The sequence below is a fragment of the Brachyhypopomus gauderio genome, chromosome 4 (assembly GCF_052324685.1).
Source record: "Brachyhypopomus gauderio isolate BG-103 chromosome 4, BGAUD_0.2, whole genome shotgun sequence".
Taxonomy (NCBI): Eukaryota; Metazoa; Chordata; class Actinopteri; order Gymnotiformes; family Hypopomidae; genus Brachyhypopomus; species Brachyhypopomus gauderio.
The window spans coordinates 17,548,029-17,571,372 of NC_135214.1; the positions used below are offsets into that span (position 1 = coordinate 17,548,029).

The 23,344-nt window shown below is 40.7% G+C and overlaps 3 protein-coding genes across 6 annotated transcripts; 2 read left to right on the top strand and 1 right to left on the bottom strand.

Annotated features, from left to right (window-relative positions):
- Window positions 1-346: 346 nt before the first annotated feature.
- mettl8 (methyltransferase 8, methylcytidine) lies at window positions 347-8,771 on the bottom strand. 3 transcript variants are annotated; one of them, XM_077002762.1, is made up of 10 exons: window positions 8,632-8,771; window positions 7,118-7,289; window positions 5,975-6,066; window positions 5,507-5,850; window positions 5,298-5,347; window positions 4,657-4,717; window positions 3,629-3,768; window positions 2,492-2,598; window positions 1,768-1,833; window positions 347-1,367 (listed from the first exon to the last, which is right to left on the bottom strand). In XM_077002762.1, the coding sequence occupies exons 2-10, from the start codon at window positions 7,261-7,263 to the stop codon at window positions 1,228-1,230; spliced, it is 1,146 nt and encodes a 381-aa protein (XP_076858877.1). In that variant the 5' UTR covers window positions 7,264-7,289; window positions 8,632-8,771; the 3' UTR covers window positions 347-1,227. The 3 variants fall into 3 exon arrangements, with proteins under 3 accessions (XP_076858877.1, XP_076858878.1, XP_076858876.1); XM_077002763.1 differs by having other exon boundaries at window positions 7,118-7,198; window positions 8,632-8,734; XM_077002761.1 differs by having other exon boundaries at window positions 7,118-7,213; window positions 8,632-8,726.
- On the top strand, window positions 8,034-16,142 carry dcaf17 (ddb1 and cul4 associated factor 17). The gene is made up of 14 exons (XM_077002760.1): window positions 8,034-8,850; window positions 8,936-9,039; window positions 9,139-9,229; window positions 9,439-9,575; window positions 9,707-9,785; window positions 9,903-9,992; window positions 10,066-10,173; window positions 10,301-10,406; window positions 11,260-11,402; window positions 14,474-14,583; window positions 14,696-14,783; window positions 14,997-15,080; window positions 15,478-15,633; window positions 15,729-16,142. The coding sequence occupies exons 1-14, from the start codon at window positions 8,668-8,670 to the stop codon at window positions 15,843-15,845; spliced, it is 1,596 nt and encodes a 531-aa protein (XP_076858875.1). The 5' UTR covers window positions 8,034-8,667; the 3' UTR covers window positions 15,846-16,142.
- Window positions 16,143-16,229: 87 nt separating this feature from the next.
- Window positions 16,230-23,042, top strand: cybrd1 (cytochrome b reductase 1). Of its 2 annotated transcripts, none has more exons than XM_077002765.1 (4): window positions 16,230-16,551; window positions 20,898-21,106; window positions 21,203-21,357; window positions 21,614-23,042. In XM_077002765.1, the coding sequence occupies exons 1-4, from the start codon at window positions 16,365-16,367 to the stop codon at window positions 21,885-21,887; spliced, it is 825 nt and encodes a 274-aa protein (XP_076858880.1). In that variant the 5' UTR covers window positions 16,230-16,364; the 3' UTR covers window positions 21,888-23,042. The 2 variants fall into 2 exon arrangements, with proteins under 2 accessions (XP_076858880.1, XP_076858879.1); XM_077002764.1 differs by lacking the exon at window positions 16,230-16,551 and adding an exon at window positions 19,621-19,779.
- The last annotated feature ends 302 nt before the right edge of the window (window positions 23,043-23,344 follow it).

A 23,344-nucleotide genomic window follows, 5' to 3' on the forward strand; every position in this document is an offset into this window, starting at 1 on the left:
TCAAAAAATTTTGGGGTTTTTTTTTTTTTTTTTTTTTTGCAAAATCAACATTTTGGACACAAACCTTCATCGCCATCTGCACTGCGTCTAGTAATGTCCCGTGAAGAGAACGACCTGAAGACCAAACGTTTGTGGAGACACTATGTCGAGGTGCACAAGCAGCTACTCCCAACCACGTCACTGATGAAGACACCAGGAGACCCGAAAACCTGTGACGTCATACTGTAAACATCTCTTACGTCACGCGACGTAAATAATGCATACACTATTTCACATATATTAACAATATTTCACATATTGTCTGTGTTTCCTCAATCGTACGCCAAACACACTCCAGGTTCATGTCTTTGCATCCATGTCAAAAGACCCATTAAATCAGTGTGTAATCGACTTATACTTATAAATTTATCACTAATGAGGAACGTTATATTTTATAAGGAAGAAAACCTTTCTACAAGAGTGTGATCCAGTATTGTTTATATTACTAAACCTAGAATAAAGCCGTGAAGTACTGCTAACACATTGCCTGTTAGGTTTAAGAGGTCTGGAAAACCGATAAATACCTGCTCCTAAAATTATAACTCCAGCTCATAATGTCTGCCATTTGAGCTCCTGCATCGATTTGAACTTGAAACCAAGAATTATGCCTCCCTTCTCCCAAAACATCATATAAGTGCTACCTTATGAGTCTCATGATTGCGGTTATATTAAACATCAGCATCACTGTGGTTAAGGGTTAGTGTACAGTGCTTCAGCAATCTAATGAATGAATGTTTGCTTCACATGACAACATAAAGTGAAATAAAGCAACATTGGCATCAAGCTATCATACACAGAACAATCCATACACTTTTCCAAAACCAGAATTACACCACCTTCGTCTTATTGACTATTATTCTCTTTATTCACAAAAGAGAAATTATATTTATTACAATGTGCATTTTCTAGAAAGTAATCATATATTTTGTAAAATAAGTTCAAAGATCTCCAAACCTGACTTTTTAAATATCTAATTTCCTGCCATCTCTAATTGTCAACTTGTGGTAAGCTCTTTCTGTTAATACCAACTCAATCATCAGCAATCATAATTAGACTCAAAGGATTCACAGAGTAAATTATACCCTCCTGGTATCTCTTTGCTACAACTGATATGTTTCCACATAACTGATCATAATGACCCCAGTGTTGGTTAATGTGGTCAATGGTCAGTGTCTGGAGGTCCATGTTCTAGAGAGGTTTCTGATATTTGCTCTGCGTCCACACTCTGTGCATCACCACTTTCTTTCTTCGGTTTACTTGCAGCCTCCTGTCCTCGAGGTTCTGAATTTCCTCCAAACCAGCGTTAGTGAACAACCGACTGACTTCATCTGTAGGAACAACAGAGACCCATGTCTATTCACTACCATGCAGTGTGTACAAATTTGAAGGAAACGTTTAGACATACACTAGCTTTCAACTTGCCTCAAATGTATTTAAGCAACCATGCCATGACTGTTACATATTTGTTTCTGTAGTCTGATAACTGAGCTTAATTAGCTAACCAATTAATGTTGCATTAAAGTTGCATTAGCTGTAAATTAAGGATGCATAATAAGGAATACAAGCATGTCTTCGCTGAAGAAAAAAAATGTGTAAATGTAATCATTCCTTTAAAAACACCTTCAGGAATTGCAGTCCAATAATCTCCCATCTAATCAGTGGGTGTAGCTTTGTTTTGGTTATTCCAAATATGAGCATTAAAGTGTTAAAGCATGCTTCTGTTTTTACCTTTTGTAAAGAAATACACACAGGTTCCATCTTGTCGCATGTAGAAATTTTCTGACATACACTGACCTGCAAGAGTAGAATACTGTAGTTGTATAGCTCATCTGTGTGAGCATAAAACCCGTGGTAAAATCTGTTCAGTTCAGATGAGATATGAACTGCTGAACGTCCTGCCTTCCATTTGTACTGGAAGGATAAGGTAGAGCTACTGTGTGGTAAAGTTATTTTCACTTCACATATAAGAGAGAGTTGAATGTCCAGATAAGATTGTTTGAGAAAGTAAAAGGGAGAGTGTGTGTGTGTGTGTGTGTGTGTGTGTGTGTGTGTGTGTGTGTGTGTGTTCTGTAGCTGGCTGATGTGGGGGGGGGGGATTCAATCATTTGTTTCCTGCTGAAGGTTTTATCCCCTTTATTTCACCCCTCCAGTTTAATGGTGTAAAATAAGTCACGTAATATCCCAATTTCTTCAAAATTCATCAGGTCTACAACCACAGCTATAAATAGTAGCATTAGTATTGCATCATCATATAAATATTTGTCATGTCACATCTTGTAGACAAAGTAAATGGGAAAAATGCCATTAAATATACCTGTATGAGGTGTCCTATAAAAGTTTTTTCAAGCAGCATTTAACATAAATAGTATTTTAAAGGACAAAACTCATAAAAAGGTCATTTTAACTAGCATTAACTAGCATCTATGACAAAATAAATAAATAAATAGAGTACCTTTTTTGAAGCGTAACTGTGAGAGATCATATCTGCCATAGTCCCTGAACAGGATAGTACCACCATTCTTCAGATAAGTAGCAAGTCGATTCAGCACTTCCTGCATCCTATTGGGAACAGCCATAAGAAGAAAAAAGACAGATGAGGTAGATATTAGTTATATGGTCTATTTAAAAAAGAACATATATGAGCTTAAACATATTCACATCATATTCATTATTAAAAAACAATTAATTCAACTTAAGTCAGAAACCAGGTCCATTTTCGCACAACCACTGCCCTGCTCATGAAGACCTTAATAATAAAATCTTAAGTCTTTCAGTATGGATTCCCCATAGCAGGAGTTGTGAAATAAGGCTTTGTGTATTGTCAGTAATTATCGTCACATTGCTCAATGAAGTGACTGCTGTCTATCATTTGAAAAGACAAAAAAATCCTGTCACGATAAATGTTCGAATACACTTTAATAGAGGAAAGTGACATTTAATGTTAGAAAAGTTTGCTCCTATAAGCTGAAGACGGAAGAACAAACACATTAACAACTAAAATTGCTTACAAGTCAGTGTGAGGACTGGTAAACTGTGAGGAGAACCACCTCTGTGGAAGCACACAGTCTGCTGTAGGTCTGTCTGGCTGCATGTAATTGGTAATGATCCATAAATACATAACGGCTGCAGCAAAATATGTAAACCGACAGTGACGAACATTCACACGGAGAAGAATTTTCCAGAACATGTCTGAAGCAGTGGAGTTAGCTTTGAAAAGCCTCTAGAAAGTGCATGGGCAAAGTGTGAAATATTCATACGTAATAAGAGTGATACTGGAACCACCACTAACGATGACAAAATTATCGAGACACAAATGTTCATTTGATTTGCATAAGCAAGTCAAAATAATGTGGAGGAAGTTCTCTTTGGAACACCAAAATGTCTTGTATACCCATCACAAGCCAACAGAAAGGCAGTTTGGGGGGTAAATGAGAGGGCTTGTTCAATGCAAGGAAGGGGAATAACAGAAGTAAGTGAGTATAATCGTTCTAGAGGATTCTACATTTTGGTCAGAAAAGTGGGTTTTGTATACTAGTGATTATTAAGCTTATATGAGATTCATATTAAATTATGTGTGTGTCCACTCTACCTCTCAGGGCAGACAGAGGAGAGCACGAAGACCATCAGGATAACGTCCAGACTCCCCGGAGGGAAGGGAAACACGGAGGCATCATCGCAAACATCCTGCACAAATGCATGGCACACTGCAGGGTCATAGTCTGGGTGCTCCTACAGGGTTGCAAACAAGATGGCGTCTTGGTGAATGACCAATGAACCCGGTCCAGTCCTTTTCCAGTAATGTGGGAATGAACTCAGCAGGAGGTACATTTTTGAGTGTGCAGTTTTGATCTTCAAGATCTCTCAGAGCAGGGTTAAAACATGCTTTTGTAGTTTAGTTAGACCTATGCTACTGACCTGCATTTAACCATGGTACATCAGTTACAATTACTAAACAGTAACAGATGAGACTATTATAGTGCTGTTATAATTGAATAACTTGTGGCAATTTGCTTCAATTACTTTTCAAATGTCAACTCCATTATAAACATATAAAAAAAACATAATAAAGAAATTATTAGGAGCTATCCACATCAGAGAATTTGGTATCCATGAATCCATTAGTCTAACATTAAATTTGAGGTTATGTCCAGGCAAAGTTGCTAAAAAAAGGCTGCAAGCAATTGTCTTGGGAGAAAAAAAATCCACATTGAAACCATTGAGGTGTTATTATTATTATTGTCATATTACAGCTGTGCTCATTTCTTCTGTTCAGGACTACATTTCCCTGCCGCTGTGCAATCTAACATATTCCTAGTGTGCTGGCAGCCCGCTGCTGCCATTTGATAAAAGCCTCTGCATCCTGACAGCATCAAATATCCAACAGGCCAACAAGCACACACACAGACACGGCAGCCATTTTGACTGACTGATGTGCTGTCAGCAAAATGGATGAGAATTGAACAAAATGAAAGCTGGGATGAGCAACCATTGTCCTTCCATGTAAATGATGGGCTTCAGTGCTAAACATTGATAAGGTGCACTGGTTACATCTGATTTTGTGTTAAATCAAATCTGCAATTCCACTGAAAAATTTAGAAAATGTGGGAAGTGAGTCACCTTGACAAGCTGGATCGCTCGAGAAGAGAAGTCAAAACAGTACAGGAATGCATCACTGCTTCTGAACAAACACACACAAAAATATTGTACACTTAATCACTACAACAGTGATATAAGATTAAGCCTATCAATTTATCTTACAAAACAAAACCAGTTATTGTTACATTGAAAAATGAAAAAAGAAATTACATTTTGTTATATTGTTTTTCTATAAATGATTGGCAGCATTGGAACAGATAATAATGCAAAGACAAAGGTTACATATATGTGGTGGTCAGTTATTATAACCATACAAATAATGACTCATAGCATTTATATATTTAACTAAACCAGGCCAAGACTCATGAAAAGCTACTTTGCACAAGAGATGGTGCAACAAATGTTGGCTTGTGACTTTCATTAAACATTAAACTAGTTCAAGATTACCTTATGATAAATGTATGTCTAACGTTAAAATGAAATTCTAAACATAATTCTAACACCCAAAGGCTGTTTGTGTCAAACCTCAGCTCAGTGCATATAATGCAATCATACCTGTTCATTTAATCTTAACAACCCAATAACATGTTTATTGCCTGCATAGTGATCTTTTCTTAATGTCACAACACTGCAGCCAAAGATATGACTGGCTGCTATCCAACCTGATGGTGTTGATGATGGGGAACACACTGTTGCCCACGCCACATCCCACCTGCACCAAAACATACACCAACAATTTTACCAGCAGATAAACATGTTACCAACATGAATAAAAATACGATGAAACCGTTCTTGAACTGTTCTCGACCTTTAACGTGACCGTCTCATGGCATCATTCAGTCAACACAGGAATGCATGAAAACCCAATAACCTCCAGTATCCTGAATGACGCATGTTGCCCCGGGAATGCAGTAACGGTGTGAGGTTTTACTGCAGAACCGTCTGTGGAGTTCCACTGCTCCTCTCTGATCGCATCATGTTTGTCAATGAGGGAGCCTTCCTGCTGGTCTCCTCCGCTGGTCTGCTCATGTACTCTGGATTCAGGGCACACAATCCCTTCACCTACTTGCCTCCTTGGGGGACATCCAACCTCACAGCCCTGGGGCAAGAGCTCCGGGAACTCAGAGAAAAGCCACTGTCGGTCTTTGAAGAACTTGTTCTGATGCATCTTGTAAAATTCATTCCAGTATCTCTTAGCCTCCCTGTCATACCTGACTGGGAAACACACAACCAGCTTAAAGCTAGATAAACTGGTTTTGATACTACAAGCTACAACATATGTTCAAATATTTCTGGGGGTATTCTAAAAGAGAATCATATATTACTGGCTTGGAATTACCTTGCTCTTCTGCTGGGATTCGCTCTCTGGAATTTTCCTCTGCTATTTGTCTGGCCTTTTGAATCTGCTCTGGTGACCACTGAACATGGTCCCTAGAACACAGTAACACAAACATATCAGAATGACCCTTGTCAGTTAATCAGTAGCTGACATCTTGCCATAGAAAACATAAGGTTATAAATAGGGGTGGGCATAGATTAATTTTTTAATCTAGATTAATCTCACTGAAATCTTGAAATTAATCTAGATTAATCTAGATTAATCTATATTAAAATGGCTCATATGCGTGCTACCCAAGTAATGACTAAAAGTCAGTTTTTGAGATAGGGTTTCCTAATACAGAGGGTGCATTAGACCAGGGGCTCATCTCCTGTTTCCAAAATGCATCAATGACTGCTTGAGGAAGCTGTTCTACTTTGATACTTGAAGAAAAACATGCTCAATAAAATGTAGGCTACTTGTGTTCAACGGTTTATTCAGTTAAACATGAATTTGTAAGCCTACATACTGTACATTAAAAGGGGTTGATAACATGTTTATTCAGCTAAACATGATATTTGAAATGTAAGCCAACATTTAGTACATTTAACCTCACGGACGTAATTTGGGGGGGACTTTTTCAAAAGCCGGTTTTGGTCCTCTGTAGTTTTAACGGTTAAATATAAATATTTAAATAGCGACGAATCTAGCGCTATAGGACCATGCAGAAAACGACCGCTCCGAGCTCCGCTCCGGTAACACTTTACGTTCCTTCCTAAAAATGAATTTTCCATGAAGCAAACCTGGCGACTTTGTGGCTGCATCCATGCAAACACACGTACGATTTGTAATTCACAGGTTTGAAAACTCGTTCTCGCCCCTACTGTGCAATCTGGTTAGGAATACAGCCGAGCTAAACTATCAAGTTGAAAGTCATCATAGTTTGCTTACCCATTTTGACCCAGTTCCCAACCCAACTTTAAGAATAGATTAACGGTGATCATTTTTATATCACCCGATAAGATTATCAAATTAACGACCGCCGTTAACGGCCCACCACTAGTTATAAATAAATATTTACTATTACTATCAACTGTTTTTCTGGACAAATAAGAAATTGTCCTGTACTATACAAGTGATGAAATGTTAAAGGACAGACATTACCACATGTTATGCTGGAAGATGTCATCAGGGTTGGTAAGAATCCGGGCCCCCAGTGGTGCGGGGGGTCGTCCACTCTGAAATCTGCAGGGGATATGTCTAACACCATGGACCACAGCTAATGCTGTGAACTTCAACATCTCTCTCATTCCCTACTTTAACTTGATCAGGAGAGCTGTGAACAGTCAATCTTTGAGTAAGTCTTTGTGTATAATGCAGAGCACTAGTATAAAACAGAGAGTGCTGTCCACATGGAATGGACATTACAGAAAGTAGCACTACATAATACAGAACATGCATATATATACACACACACACACACACACACACACACACACACACACACACACACACACACACATATATATATATATATATATATATATATATATATATATATATATATATATATATGTGTGTGTGTGTGTGTGTGTGTGTGTGTATATGCATGTTCTGTATTATGTAGTGCTGCTTTCTGCTTTATATATATATATATTGTGTGTATATATACACAATGTATTAAAACAAGTTTTAATACACTGATATTATTATTATTGTCTAATCACCTACTATTGATTATTTAACTATTATGTGTATATTTGTAAGATAAATTGGGGAATTCAGAAATTGTCTATTTAAGATTACGTGTGAGAAACAAATCACAACTTAAGTATTAATTGTTTTTAATTTTCAAAATAATGGCAGATTTTTTATTGGTGGATCTTTGAAGAATGAATACACAAGATGAAGTTAAATAATAACAGCATAGTCATCTATCAGCTCACTTTATTCGTTAAAAAATAACCACCGTATCAAATAGTAAAAGAAAAAGCAAACAATTATCTATATCCTGGTGTTTATAAGCACGAGCTTCGCTATATAGTAACGACGTTTCTTGCACGTGTGCAATATCGCACCATGGATACGGTTACGACGACACGCACGGGATTGTGGGATATCCACCTTCTGATGAGGCGAAGTGGCGCGACTGGGAATCCTGACGAAGCCCGTCGCTGTTTTTAACTGAACCAGAATGACCCTCATCGCCGCTGTTATCCGTTTATCTCCGGACAAGCGCTTTTAAAGCGGACAAATGAATAGAGATGGACACTTTAACAAACGACTGGTCATAATTGCTGTAATACTCGACGTAGCCAGTTGGCTAATTAGCTGGATAGATGTGTGAGGCGCTGCTACGAGAACTCTGTAGTTGCTTTGCTAGCAAGCTAGTTAGATTATTACAGTTATCACCACACGTTGTCAGTATTATTTATTTACAGCGAATTAGCCTGATATACTATTTGCTGTTTTGCTATTTGGCTTTTTATTGATATTTGGCATTCGCTATGTATTGGCTAACTCACCTAGTTCAGTTAAGTATTTGAAGTTACCTTACTAGCTAAGTTTTTCGGTTTCGGTCATCCCATAGTAGATGGGATATTGGGCCAGTAACTAGCATAAACAGGCACACTACATGATTCCTAGTTTCCTAATTTTGAAAAGATTTGTCAACATACCTGAATGCACATTGTTGGCCAGGTAAAATCGTCTTAATGGTGTCAACATCATCCTCCATGTATTCGGAACAGTCGACTCCTTCTCCGCGCCCCCTTGCGAGAAATCGACAAACGCACGCCTGTGCCGTTATAGCCTTGAGGTCAAGAGAGATAACCTCCAATGACTTTGGCACATTACTTGGGAACAACCTTAGAATCCTTAAGAATATTATTCTGCAGGTATTCGTATGGCCAGTTGTTTAAGACTTTAGTTTAATTCCCATGCTGTAGTCTACCTGGCTGATAGTTCATGTTGCCTCTGTAGGATGATACGGAATTCACAAAGGTTTGGACAAAATCTTCCAAGTCCCTTATCTCATATGAAGGTGGAAGAATATACTTCGAAAATTATAGAAGCTGTTACAGCAGGTAAACTGTTACACAAGTCTGCGACTCACACCTCTGTTCACCACAATAAAATGGCCAGTGGCTCCTTTTCTTGGGTCTTAAGTTCTTAATGAATTGCAGCCTAACACCTCAGCCACAGCCCCTGTACGAGCTGCCAAAGCAGACCAAAGCTGAGAAGATTGAGGATTGCTTATTATGCCAGTGTCCACTTGTAAGTGCATGTCCAATGGTCCTACATGTTCTAAAGATATATTAGACAACGCAAAGATGATAATTCAATGGATAACTGTAATCAGGATGAGATGTATATTTACACATCAAATTCTATATCTGGATACTTGTGCGTTCAGGATGAATGCATTCAGGATGTTGCTGTGTTGAATTGTATATATAGCATGTATGTGTGTGTACATATTGCAGGATAAAGTGCTGTCTCAGGCTTCAGAGCACAAACCCAGCCTGCTATCCCTAACAGCCAATAATTGGTTGCATCGCCTTTCAGCAGACACTGGAGAAACTCTACACAAAGTTTACCTCTCATCTCGATTCAAATTCAGGTAATCACCGTGTGGTGAGGAATTGAGTAAGATCATTGTGATGATGAAGCAGGTTTATTGTAATGGTTCATGTTCTGAAACAATGGATTCAGTAGTACTAACCTTTTATGCTAACTTGTGTATATTTGCAGATCACTGAGCTGGGATGTCTCACAGGAGACATTTTATGTCAAATCCATTCAGCACAAACAGACAGTGCAGGCACGACAGGTCAGACATTTCTGATTCTTGTTCAGATTTTTCATTTTGCACATTATAGAAATAATGAGAATGTGTATGTGAATGTTTTCTCTCCCACATGTTCTCTGTCTTCTCTTTTCCCCTCAGGCTGGTGTGGAGAATAACATTCTCATGCATTTAGCCATATTCAAAGTCTTTCCTCTTGATATTGTTGGAATGCTGGAGATCAACAAGAAAGTAAACCATATTTTAATTTGCAACCACATTTACTTAAGTGATTTTTGAAAACGATGGATTGTGTTGTTTTTAGGTCTTTGGCAAATCTACAGTCGATGTGCTTCTGTCTCAAGGAGTCTTAGCAGTATCACACAGCTCAAAGTGTGTGAAGCTTTACAGCTTTGAATACATTGTGGAAAAGGTCTGGTACAGTATATCAACATGCAGTTGTCATGGATATAAATGTGGATGTCTTTGTAATTATGTTTGCTTTCAGGCATTAACCTTCTAAGCCTATGGCCATTCTAACTGCAGCCTACTTGTTTCAGTTTAGGACCAAGAAGCTGGTTCTGGGTGAGCAGTGTGATTTATATGGACCAAGAGGAACAGTGGGAGAAGCTCCATATGGCATTCCAGTAAACATTCAGATCAAAGGTGGGTGGCATTCTATAACCAATACCTCTGTATTTACTGCATGTATGACATGCACTAAATAAAACTACAGTACATTTGTATAACACAGATAATCTCAACCGAGTCTTTGGGATGCACAAGATGGTCCACATTCCACCTTCCCTAGTCATACAACCATGGGCCAGGCTGAGTTATAACAGGGTACCTGTGGGTCCTTAAAAAGTCTTAAAATGTCTTAAATTTAGTTTTCCATATTCAAGACATAAAAATGTCTTAAGATGTCTGGAATTTTATGAGGGGAGGCATTAAATTATTATAAGTGTGTGTTGCTTAATTGTTCAGTTTTATTTTACCGAAGATATGTATATTATCATATCCGCAACGGCCGTATACTCCGCATGGTAGATGGAGCGATGTGAACTTTGCCGAATCTAGCGCTAGGACCATGCAGAAACTCACCGCTCCAGGGTCCTAGTGCTAGATTCCTAGCGCTGGAGTATACGGCCTCCGCCCCCCGGTTTTCGTTCGCCACCCCCCCTCCGGTCAAGGATGTGGAACACATCTGCATCCCCAGTCATTGAATTTGACATTAAAAAATGTGCAGATACCCTGTATAAGAAAATTGTGGGCCATCTGCTGTGTCCTGATGTCTGGGTGGAGAAAAACTGGCGGATAAAAACTGTTTGAAATAGCAGGTCATTTTGTAAGATATTTTGAACTATATTTTGATTCTTTAGTTTTTTTGTTTGCTTGTTTGTTTGTTTTATTAAGCTATTCATTGTAATTCTGGTCATATTGAATATCAATCAGTATAGATTAGCAGGATGATTGACATTACCTCATGATTATCCTGTAACTTCTTGCTCCTCACCAGAATGTCCTCCTGTACTGTTTGAGGTCTCGTACTTTGATAATGGCATCCAGATCGGAGGCCATCCCTGGCACTACATCCACACACCGAACCAAAAGAGGCACAGGGGGACACACCATATCTGCTCCATCAGAGATGGCACACTGGTAGCTCTTTACACACGTACAGTCATGCATGTATAGTAAAAGGGTTGGTAAAGCATCCATTAGAATCAAGCCATTCTTATAAAGCTTGAGCATATAAGGGGCTCAAAATATGTACTGCTCCTCCATGGATCACCACCTTATCGTGGTGGAGGGGTTTGCGGGCCTACATGATCCTAGGAGCTAGCTTGTCGGGGGCTATGCCCCTGGTAGGGTCTCCCAAGGTAAATTGGTCCTAGGTGAATGGCCAGACAAAGAGTGATCCAAAAACCTCTATGGAACTCACAAATAACAGTACCCAGTTACCCTTGCGCAGATCAGGGTTATCGGGGCCTCACCCTGGAGCCAGGCCTTGGGGAGGGCAGGGTACCCGCGGGTCCTTAAAAAGTCTTAAAATGTCTTAAATTTAGTTTTACATATTCAAGGTCTAAAAATGTCTTAAAATGTCTGGAATTTTAGGAGGGGAGGCATTAAAAAGTGTGTTGCTCAGTTTTTCTGTTTTATTTTACCGATGTATATCCCACAATAATGATCATTTCCGCAACGGCCGTATACTCCGCCTAATGGCAGTAGTACGTTACCTAACAGGTGGAAACAGCCTGATTTTTAAATTACCTTCATTGGACCGTTCAATTTAAATGTACAGGCACTAGGGCACTGCGCACGGCGCTGCATGTGCCAACCCCTCAAGCTTTGTTTATACATGACGCGTCGCGAGGTTTCGCGTGCCGACAATGATGTAATCGCGGTGGCTCCGCCCCTGCGCGAGGTCCCCGTGTGCTGTTGCTTCGCGAGGTTGTGCACCCCCCCCGTCAGCAACTTACGGTCTCGTGGGACTCTGGAGGCAGCAGACGGGTACAGGACGGCCAATCGGATCGCGGCTTTGACCGCAGCGAAGGCAAAAACTCGGTGTGGGAAGAGTTCAGTGAGACCATGGAGAGTGACTTTAGATTGGCTCCGAGAAGATTCTGGCAAACCGTCAGACAACTCAGGAGGGGAAAGTGGTTCCCAACCAACACTGTATACAGTGGGGCTGGGGATCTGCTAACCTCAACTGGGGATGTCATTAGGTGGTGGAAGGAATACTTTGAGGATCTTCTCAATCCCACCATCACGTCTTCCATAGAGGAAGCAGAGCTGGGGGACTCGGACAGGGGTTTGCCCATCACTCGGGCTGAGGTGACCAGGGTAGTTGTGAAACTCCTTGGCGGCAAGGCTCCAGGGATGGATGAGATTCGCCCCGAGTTTCTTAAGGCTTTTGATGTTGTGGCTTTTGGATGTTTGACTGTCCTGGCTGACACGTCTTTGCAACATCACATGTACATCAGGGGCAGTGCCCCTGGACTGGCAAACTGGGGTGGTGGTTCCCCTTTTTAAGAAAGGACCGGAGGGTGTGCTCCAACTATCGGGGGATCACACTCCTCAGTCTCCCCGGTAAGGTCTTTGTAGGGATACTGGAGAAGAGAGTCCGGTCGATAGTCGAATCTCAGTTACAAGAGGAACAATGTGGGTTTCGTCCCGATCGTGGAACACTGGATCAGCTTTTCACCCTTGCGATGGTCCTAGAGGGTGCATGGAGTTTGCTCAACCAGTCCACAAGTGGTTTGTGGATTATGGAGAAGGCATTCGACTGTGTCCCTCAGGGATTCCTCTGGGGGGTGCTCCGGGAGTATAGGGTACCGGGCCCGTTGCTATGGGCTATCCAGTCTCTGTACAAACGGAGCAGGAGCTTGGTTCACATGGCCGGCAGTAAGTCAGACTGGTTCCCAGTGGAAGTTGAACTCCGTCAGGGCTGCCCTTTGTCACCGATTCTGTTCATCATTTTTATGGACAGAATTTCTTGGCGTAGCCTAGTGGTGGAGAGGGGTTCGGTTTGATGGTCTCAGGTTGGGAGCCCTTGCCTCAAGTGGAGGGGTTCAAGTATCTCCGGTTCTTGTTCACGAGTGAGGGAAGGATGGAATGAGAGATTGACTGCGGTGCTGCGGCTGCAGTTTTGTGGATGCTGTACCAGACCGTTGTGATAAAGAGAGAGCTGAGCCAAAAGACAAAGCTCTCGATTTACTGGTCAATCTATGTTCTGACTCTTGCCTATGGTCACGAGCTCTGTGTAGTGAGATCATGAATACAAGCGGCCAAAATGAGTTTTCTCCGCAGGGTGTCAGGGCTCTCCCTTAGAGATAAGGTACGAAGCACTGTCATCCGGGAGAGGCTCGGAGTAGAGTCACTGCTCCTCCATGTAGAGAGGAGCCAGTTGAGGTGGATTGGGCATCTGGTCTGGATGCCACCTGGGCGCCTCCCTAGGGAGGGGGAAGTGCTCCAGGCATGTCCAACTGGGAGGAGGCCCCGCGGAAGACACAGGACACGCTGGAGAGATTATATCTCTCTGATGTCCTGGGAATGCCTCGGTATCCTCTCAAAGGAGCTAGAAGGCTTAGGCTACTGCCCCCGCGACCTGAACCCGGATAAGCAGGTGACGATGGATGGATGGATGGAAAATATGTACTGTGTTAAGACTGGCAATGGCAATTAACAGAGGAAAATACTCAGTGATTGTGGTAATAAAATCTGTAGACTCAGGTAAATGGTTGTATAATTTGTACAATAAGACATTTAAACCTCAACCTAAGGGTTTGTTTGAAGACTTTGCTGTGTAAGGCCAGTCCACCAAGCGAGAATAAACAGCTGGGAGCTCTTGCAGCATGTCAGTAGCAGCATGTGTGTTTGACAGTAATTGTGGAGAACTGTCTACACACAGCATGTATGTAGCCACAACAAAGGCCTTTATACAGTGGTAGATATGTAGGAAGCCAGAACTCTTGAAGTTACTTTGAAAAACAAGCATCCTTTCAAAACTTAAGTTTTGAAAAGACGTTTTTTTTAAAAGAGAAGCTGATCAACAAACTTGTACACCAAGGTGCATTAGTTCAGCGATTTAAATACAAATGTATTTAAAATGTGTATACATAATATAAAAATAATGTCTCTAACATATATGCAACAATGTCTTAAACATGTCAAAATAGTGCCTTTGATCATTGCTTAGTCACTCCTCTGCCCTGTACCCTCTTAAACAGGCGAAGAATGGTGTGCAGAACATGGACTGTAACTCCCTGGAGGCCGACTGGATCTTCTTCCACCCTGATGACTCAGGCAGGATCATTCATGCTGGGCCCAGCACCATAAAGTGAGCACAATTTGCAGTCTCCTAATAGGTTTCTCAGTACTATGCTAATTAATGGAAGATATTATTATTGTGATAGGACTATTTGGTTGTTTGGTTACTGTTTCCTCTACAGCATTCTGAAGATCAGGACTGAAACAGGGTTTGACACACACTACGAGGTGATGCATGATTTCACCATCAGTGCTTCTCGAGCCAACAGCGTGAGTGTACTTGCACGTATTTTATATCTTGTACCTACATCTACCTAAACATGTTATATGGGCCGCATAAATCAGACTCTACTGCACTTCCTCATTGACCATTAGCATAGACACACCCGCAAATGTTTGAAGTTAATGTTTTATTCTAGGGATGACAAGTAGTGCAAAGGTAATGCCTCTTTTGAATCGGATGCTTTAATCTTGTGCCTGCAGCCGTTGTCCCAAGTGACAGTGACGTCATCAGGTCGTACAGTGAAGAGGAGATTTCAGCAGCTGGACGATGATGCTGAACAGGAGGTATTAAACTTGTTCTCTTAGATTACAGTTGAAAGTTATCGGCTAATTTTATCCGTGTGTATTGATTAGATGGGTATTGATTTGGTGGGTATTGATTAGTTGGGTATTGATTAGGTGTAAACGTCGATGGCAACACATCGACGGGTTGTTCTGGTCCTCAGGGTCATTAGCTGTTGTCAGCAGTTGTCCAGATCTAATTAAATCTATATTAAAATTAACTTGTGTTACTACAACTTGAATTATTTGATAAGAGCATAACAACAAAAGCCTTTGTCCATATATAGTATAGAAACATTGAGAGTGAAGAAAAATACCGCAAGTCTCTGTAGGTGCAGTCATACTCAGTACATGTATATACATTATTCATTATATTGTGAAATGCTTTACTGTTTCATAGACATTTAAGATGGTGAAGTATGAAGATGAGCTCGACCTTTTGGCTATTGTGGATGTCCGTCACACAGAAGATGAGGGACAGGCCAATGTTCGTCTCCATGACAACAAAAATGGAGCATTAATGAAAAAAATATCCCTTAAGGAATCATGGGATGTGGTGAGTATAGGCTCCAGTAATAATAATGACAGCAGTAATAATGACTCTGAATCATAATGATGACTCAGTTTTTGCAAAAAATATCTCTCTTGCAGACCTACTGTCATGAAGTCCACTTTGACCGAGACACAATCATCCACATTGAACAACAGAGGAACAACAATTTTTGCTGTCACGTTTATAAGATAAACCGAAGGAAAAACAACTTATGATCTGGACGTGAATATTTCACAGTCTTATTCGTATTATGATAAATGATCAGTGATTGAGTTTTGTACTGTATTTCCGAAACAATATTAATGGTCTCATATTTGTAAAAAAAAATATCAATGCACGGAAGTGACACGGAATGGACCATGTCAAAGTATGTCAGGGTCTCTCCGCTTCTGAGCGAAGTGAGATGTTCTAGTGCCTTATCTGAATAAATATATAATAACCATTCTTATAACCTTGTAACTTTGTAACCGATGTTAATTTTGTAACCTTGTAACCGATGTTAATTTTGCCGTTATCTCTTGCGTAATAGTGGTGGATGTGGCAAGTTACAAAAGTTGTCACAAGGGGGGCGTGGCGGGGGCGGAGGGTGGCGGGGCAGGCGTGGACGACGTCGCTCTGTGAAGAAACAACTAGAGTCTCCGCGCCACAGGAACGAGCTATTGAAATTCCTCTTGTGAGTGTGTTTGAACGAGCTATATTTTTCGTTCCTCCGTCGTGAAGCCAACAGGACAACTATGGAAAACTACAAACATTTCCTTGTTTTGCTGATTTTTGCTTTTGCGGTCGGTTTCGTTTCAGTCGTGCTCGTTCTCAGATGGGTTTTAAGTTTTCGAGAAGGGCTCGGATGGGATGGAGGACCGACCGAATTTAACTGGCATCCTGTTTTGGTTGTAATTGGCTTCATTTTTCTTCAAGGAATCGGTAAGTCGTTCGTAAAGGTTTGTTTCTTTAACTACGTAAATGGAAGTTATTTGCGTCACTGCGATAGACTAGTTTTTTTCTTTATCTAGTGCCAGTGTCAAATAAGCTAAATTGTGTTTTTAGAACAAAAAAGATCCTGCTCAAACCAAGTCTTATGAAGCGTCAGGAAGATCCTGACTATTGTCGACTTAAGAACTTAGTGTTTCTCAGGTTTCTCATTTTTGCTTTTCGATTACGTTAATTCGCGAGGTCGAAACCTCGAATGAAAACGCAAACCTCTCCAGTAAATGTTAGTGGGATTGTGAGCGTTTAACGTCACGTATGTCGCACAGCTTTCACTGGCAGTAAACGTTTCAGCCCATCGAGCAGTGAGCACCATATGGCCGCAGATGTACTTGTCCATGTTGCATGTGCTCGGGCAGCCTGGCTGACAGATGATCATATCAGAGTGTCGTTGAGTATTCAGTTGTATTGCTAGTAGTCACTAGGCTATACAGTCTATGGCCCAAAAACGCTGCAAGTGTTAGTCTTACTACAGTCCCTGACAGTTCTGTCGCTTATCCATGTTGTGGAAACAAAGGCTTATAACCTGACTTTAAATTCATCGATTGGTTTTAGAAATGACTCCTATGAAAGCTGAAACCCTCCCAAATGAGATTTAATTTACGAAAATAAATTTGCTTTACTGCAGAAATATTGATCATTTAATCAACACAGAAAGGTCAGATTTTGGCAAGACAAAAGTTTTGTTGCCTTGTCATATAATGCATCCAATCCTAGTTTACAGCCTCACCTGTGCTCACTAATTGATTGGTTAATAGTGGGCAGGGCTGGACTGGGACAAAAAATCGGCCCTGGCATTTTTGGTTTAGACCGGCCCCTCATAATTAGCGGAGCACAACCGACTTGTAATTTATGTATGTGGGGTACGACGTGGACAAATAATTATTGGTTAGTCATTGGATTCAATTTTAGCATTATTACAATCAATATCACAATCACTTTTATGATTTTATTGAAATCATCTCTAATGTATTTTCTGAATTTATCTGATAACGGCTCAATTCTAATTCTTCAGGTTAAAGGAGCTCCCTCCTTTAAACAGCTATAGGGGAGACCAGGGACAGTTGTAACACTTTTTGTGATTTTTCCAATAAATCAAAAACCATTTACACTGGAATAGCCAACTTGCTGTATTATGAACTTCAATGTGTCAACTACTGAAACAATGTATATAAGTGGGTTTATGAAATATGTACAGGTTGCAAAATTTATTTAAATACAGTCAATCCAATGTTACAACCGTCCCTGGGTACAGTGACAGTTGTAACATCTAAAATTTACTTAATCAATCAAATACTCAAAATGAAAAAGATTATTTATCATTCATGTTATTGTGACTATTCATTTCTTTAAAAAAAAAATAGGCCTAATGATTACTCTCACACCACATGACAAAAAAGAGGGGAAGGCTCAGGCACCACACATGGTGTGATGGGGAGGATGAAGGCTCAGGCACCACACATGGTGTGATGGGGAGGATGCTGCAAGTGGTGTGTAGGATGCCACCGTTGCCACAGTGGGTGTTGGAGCTGTAATACATGCAACTGCATTCACTGCAGGTGCAGTGGAAGATGGAACCTGTGGTGTCACTGCTGGCAGTGGGCGATCTGTGACCAGGGATGGTTCAAAGTCGCTGTCATTAAAAATATCTCTTTTAAAAAGTGCATACAAATTCCAGTGCATACAAACCCTGCCTGAATATTTGATGTTGTTGCAGCCAGGGGAAGGGCACTCTTCACAATGCTTGGCAGATCATAAATGGTCATTGTCACTGACTTGGTTCAGGGACGGTTGTAACAAGGCGTTACAATCGTCCCAGTGTCACCAGTTATGTTTTCACCTCATGTGAACGAGCCTGACTACTAGTTGGACACATGTTAATCATTTCTAATTTTAGCTTACAAAACAGTAATTCTAATAATACTTATTTGGATTCATAGATATTTGATCTCAGGACAGTATCCAAAAAATACCTCTGATAGAAAAGTAAAATTTTGGTGATTACCTTCTCTGGGAGTTTCAAATGTGGCTCCTTTTTTGTTAGCAAGAAGACAGTTTAACTGAGCATGTGCACAGTGAGTGTAATCACTCTAGCTTGTTTCTGTTTGGAGGAATTCAAGGTGTTACAACCGTCCCTTGTTACAACTGTCCCTGGTCTCCCCTAACATGCATCCGGCTACAAACAAAGCTGATTTATGAATTCATGCAATGCAAATATGTCTTAAAAGCATTTGACACCGTTTTACTCCTATTCAGTGTGGGCATATCTTTTGCTAATATTACTTTTACATATTTTTTACACTTACTGTGGTCATGCTTAAATTGTAAATCTTTTATTTATCATTTATAAGTTTTTAAATCTGTAATTTCACTTGTTTGAGTGCTTTATAAAAAATGTTGAACCACAGTAGAGGCTACAAATTCAAACTACTATGCAGCCTTTCAATAACCTTTAACCTAAATATCTAAAATGCTATGATAGCCTAAAATGGACACTTGCTGCTCATCCAACACTTCTCAGTCTTGACCATTTGCTATTTTATCAGAATGAGGGCGCGTGGCTGCCAGATTTTGGGAAGTATGCAAATACCAGTTAATACTGATACTAATTAATCGCCATCGCTCATCATTCTCATGTAATAAAGTCTCTGGCTGTGTTCGAAATAGCCTACTACATACTACTGGCGTACTGATCGAGCCCCAAATCAGTATGCCGTATGCAGTATGTGACCAAAATGAAATTTTCCAGTACGCGAAACATACCCGGATGACCTACTACTTCCGCAAAATATTCCAGTACGCGAACAGAGCTATCTTCGTGGTGTACTGCATCCCATCATGCAACGCTACGTTCACGTGACCCCGTAGTGTGCTTTGCTTTTGTCGCATACTGGAAACTACTGCATACTACTACGAGGACCAGTATGCAGTATCCAGTATATACTGAGTCCAGTATGCAGTATCCAGTATGTAGTAGTCTATTTCGAACAGAGCCTCTGTGTTATCTAACGTTACTACCTGCTTACGTACTACACTTTCCCCCTCAGTCTGTCCCTCTGTTTCTCTTTCACAAGCATGCATCTCTGGCTGCTGCTCTCTGTCAGCTGCTGCTGTCTTCACCTACAGAGGACGCGGAGGCTACAGCAGCGAACATGTCTTTGAAGGGTGGGGCCCGCTTTCGTCCTATTTTCTGATTGGTTCAGTCCACTGTCTATATTGAAGATGGGTCAATGGGCTGCCGCCTCTAAATTATGGGCCGATCTCTTAGAAAAAAAGGGAAGAAAAAATCCATTGGCCGCTGAGGACTGTCGGCCCACCGGGCAAATGCCCGGTACGCCAGATTCCCAGTCCAGCCCTGATAGTGGGTGTGTATAAAAAGAACTCCAGCACCCCAGACCTTCACTTGCACTGCAACTTGACCTCTGACAACCTGCCAAAAATCCATCCTGCGACCAAAGCCTTGATTATCAAGACGCTGAAGATCAAATCCACTGCAGAGGTGGCTGGCACCTTTTAATGTGTCTCAGCGTCAAGTACAAATAATTAAAAAAAGATTTGAAGAGACTGGAGATGTTTTTAAAAAGCCCAGGTTCGGCAGACCCCACAAGACAACTGCTCGGGAGGAACGTTTGTTGGTTAGAAAATCTAAAGCCAGTCCCTCTTCCACTGCAGCAGAGCTCCACCAGGCCTGGTCACCTCAAGTCTCTGTGTCAACTAGAACAGTTTGTAGGATTCTGTCATGGATGCGGTCCTTCAAGCTCGTGGAAGTCACACAAAATATTAAATGTGGCTCTAATAGCACCACAACGTCATTCACCAGTGTTATGAAGCATATATTTGTATATGAAGTGAATTATTTGTTTGATTTTCACCTTACTTTCTGTGGGTGACAACGTTTGTCTTGCCAAAATCGGACCTTTCTGTATTAATTAAATAATCAATATTTCTGCAGTAAAGCAAATTTATTTTCGTAAATTAAATCTCATTTGGGAGGGTTTCAGCTTTCATAGGAGTCATTTCTAAAACCAATAGATGAATTTAAAGTCAGGTTATAAGCTTTTGTTTCCACAACATGGATAAGCGACAGAGCTTATGTCAGGGACTGTACTGTGTGCCTAGTTTTAACCCAAACGTATTTGACCATTTTTAAAAAACGGGGATTATATCTAATGCATATATTTACTTATTCAACAAAATTTGATAAAAAATAAGATGTAATGGAGATTTAAATATAATCTAACAGAAGGTGAACACAAAACTAATTCTTGTGTGTTTCTCTCTAGCAATTGTAGTGTATAGACTTCCATGGACATGGAAGTGCAGCAAGCTGATGATGAAGATGATTCATGCAGGCCTGAATACGCTGGCGTTGGTCCTGGCTGCAGTCTCTCTGGTGGCGGTGTTCGACTTCCATAACGCCGCAGACCTCCCCAACATGTACAGCCTGCACAGCTGGGTGGGATTAGCTGCCGTCATACTCTACTCGCTACAGGTAAGGGTCCCGTATCCTCATGAAGGATCATCCAGCAATCGATTGCACGAATATATCAGTATTCCTGCGCCTTTCTCATCCTCTGTAAACGAACAGATTGTGCTGGGAGTTGGCGTCTACCTCCTGCCTATCAGCCCGGCGTATCTGCGCGCTGCGCTCATGCCTATTCACGTTTACAGCGGCTTGTTCATCTTCACGTGCGTGATCGCCACTGCTCTGATGGGCATTACTGAGAAGCTCATCTTCTCCCTGTAAGTGTGCATAAGTAAGCGTGTCGTGCACTCACGATGATCTATTCACTATAGAGAAGTATCTCATGATTGCGCATATTACTTATCATTCTAAGTAAGCCACCACACATGGGTGTGTGTGTGTGTGTGTGTGTGTGTGTGTGTTTGTGTGTGTGTGAGAGACATTACCTATAGTGTTATTTTTAAACATATTCTTTCCCTACCAACATACGATAACATCCTAAACTGAACGTCTCATTTTGTAACTTTCTAACAGGAAAGACCCAAAGTACAAAGACTCCCCCCCAGAGGCAGTCTTTGTTAATGTCCTCGGGGTGTTGATAGCAGTGTTCGGTGGCCTCATCCTCTGGATCGCCACTCGGCCCTCCTGGAGGAGGCCCAGTGAGGAGCACCTGCGCAGGGTTCAGGGCAGAGACCCTGAGCTGGAGAGCTCCAAGCCCGCTGCAGCCATGTCTGACAGACCCGATCCGGAGGCCAGCAAAGATGCGCGGAGGAGAGGCAAGACGGAGGAGTCTGGAGGAGCGGCGTGAAGGAGCAACTACATGAGCAAACAAGGAAAAATAAATAAACAAATCTCCAAACCTAAACCTAAAGATATTTTTGCATAGGAGTTTTATACCGGGGCAAATTTTACACTGTTAAATAGTTTTGACTTCTGTAACTTAGTGCTATGAGGGGTTGAAAGGGCTAATAACAGTAGCATTTATACAGCATTTATTCACAAGGATTTCTCCATATGGGTTATTGAAATTATTAATGATTTCATTATTGGTAGGGCAGGGACTTTTGTGTTGTCACTGCTATCTTTATCAATTACTCCAGTCACTGATTTTAGTTCAAACACTATTGAAGTACAGTACACTGGTCTGAACTCTCTTACCAACATATTTTTTGTCTTATTATTTCATTGTCTTTTATTAAATTGCACTAATATAACATCACTGTATTTTGCAACAGGATGTGCTGTATTCAGAAACTGAACAAACACACTTTTAACAAAAGAAAATTATAAGGCAGTTTTCTTTGGATGTATAAAAATGCTTACAGCTTTGTTGGGTAAGTTTTGTGATGGGTATTAGGCAGAAGCTGTTTTTGCATGAAACGAAAACATAGTCTGAACATGTCTAGTAGCTGCTTTTGTTTTAGGGGAGAAAAGATGGTGCTCGATCATTGCAGTGGTGACTGTATTCAGATGCTGATCTCTTGGCATGCCTTGCTGTACAGAGGCATGGAAACATTTGCAGCAGGTCTGGTGTTTGGTCTGTTTTAGGATGTTTGTGTCGGACACGTTGCATCAGAGGCTGTGGTCTAGAGCGCAGGTCTCCCAGGTGGTGAACATCTTAACTGACCAACAGTCTGAAGAGACAGCTCTGAGCTAGTAGCCAGAACACCCAATTACCTTCCTTTATTCCTTCCTCCATTACACTACCCCCTCCTTGAAGGGCTGACAGTTTCACAGGTACTAGTGAGATTCTCCTCCAAACAAATATTTAAGTGTAGCCTGTTCAGGTTGTTGGTTCTTTGAGCACCTTTTGGATAATCACATTTTGCCCTCTATATTCTTTTCCCAAGTGCTGGTCAAAATATTCTTCTTTTTTGTTATTTTCATCTGCAAATCATTCTGTAGATAAAGATTGTTGTATTTTTATATTCAGAAGATCAATAAAATGGTATTCTATAGATTATCTGAAACATTCTCTCTTTTACTGGCAGTATAACATGACTGCTATGTGTTTCCTCTATATATTCCTTGAAGAGAGTAATGAATGATAAGACAGTGATCACGCTCCTTGGTCTTGATCCCTTCGAACAAACATGCTTATTTGATATGACATTCACTTTTATTGTAATTAAAACAGGAAGATAATGATGCACATACTGAAAACTGACATTTTATAAGGTTGAGGAAAAATCATAGCCAGACAAATGCTTTAAATAATGTCAGTGCATTTTGTGACTTTTTATTGTATTTTAAAAAGCTACATTT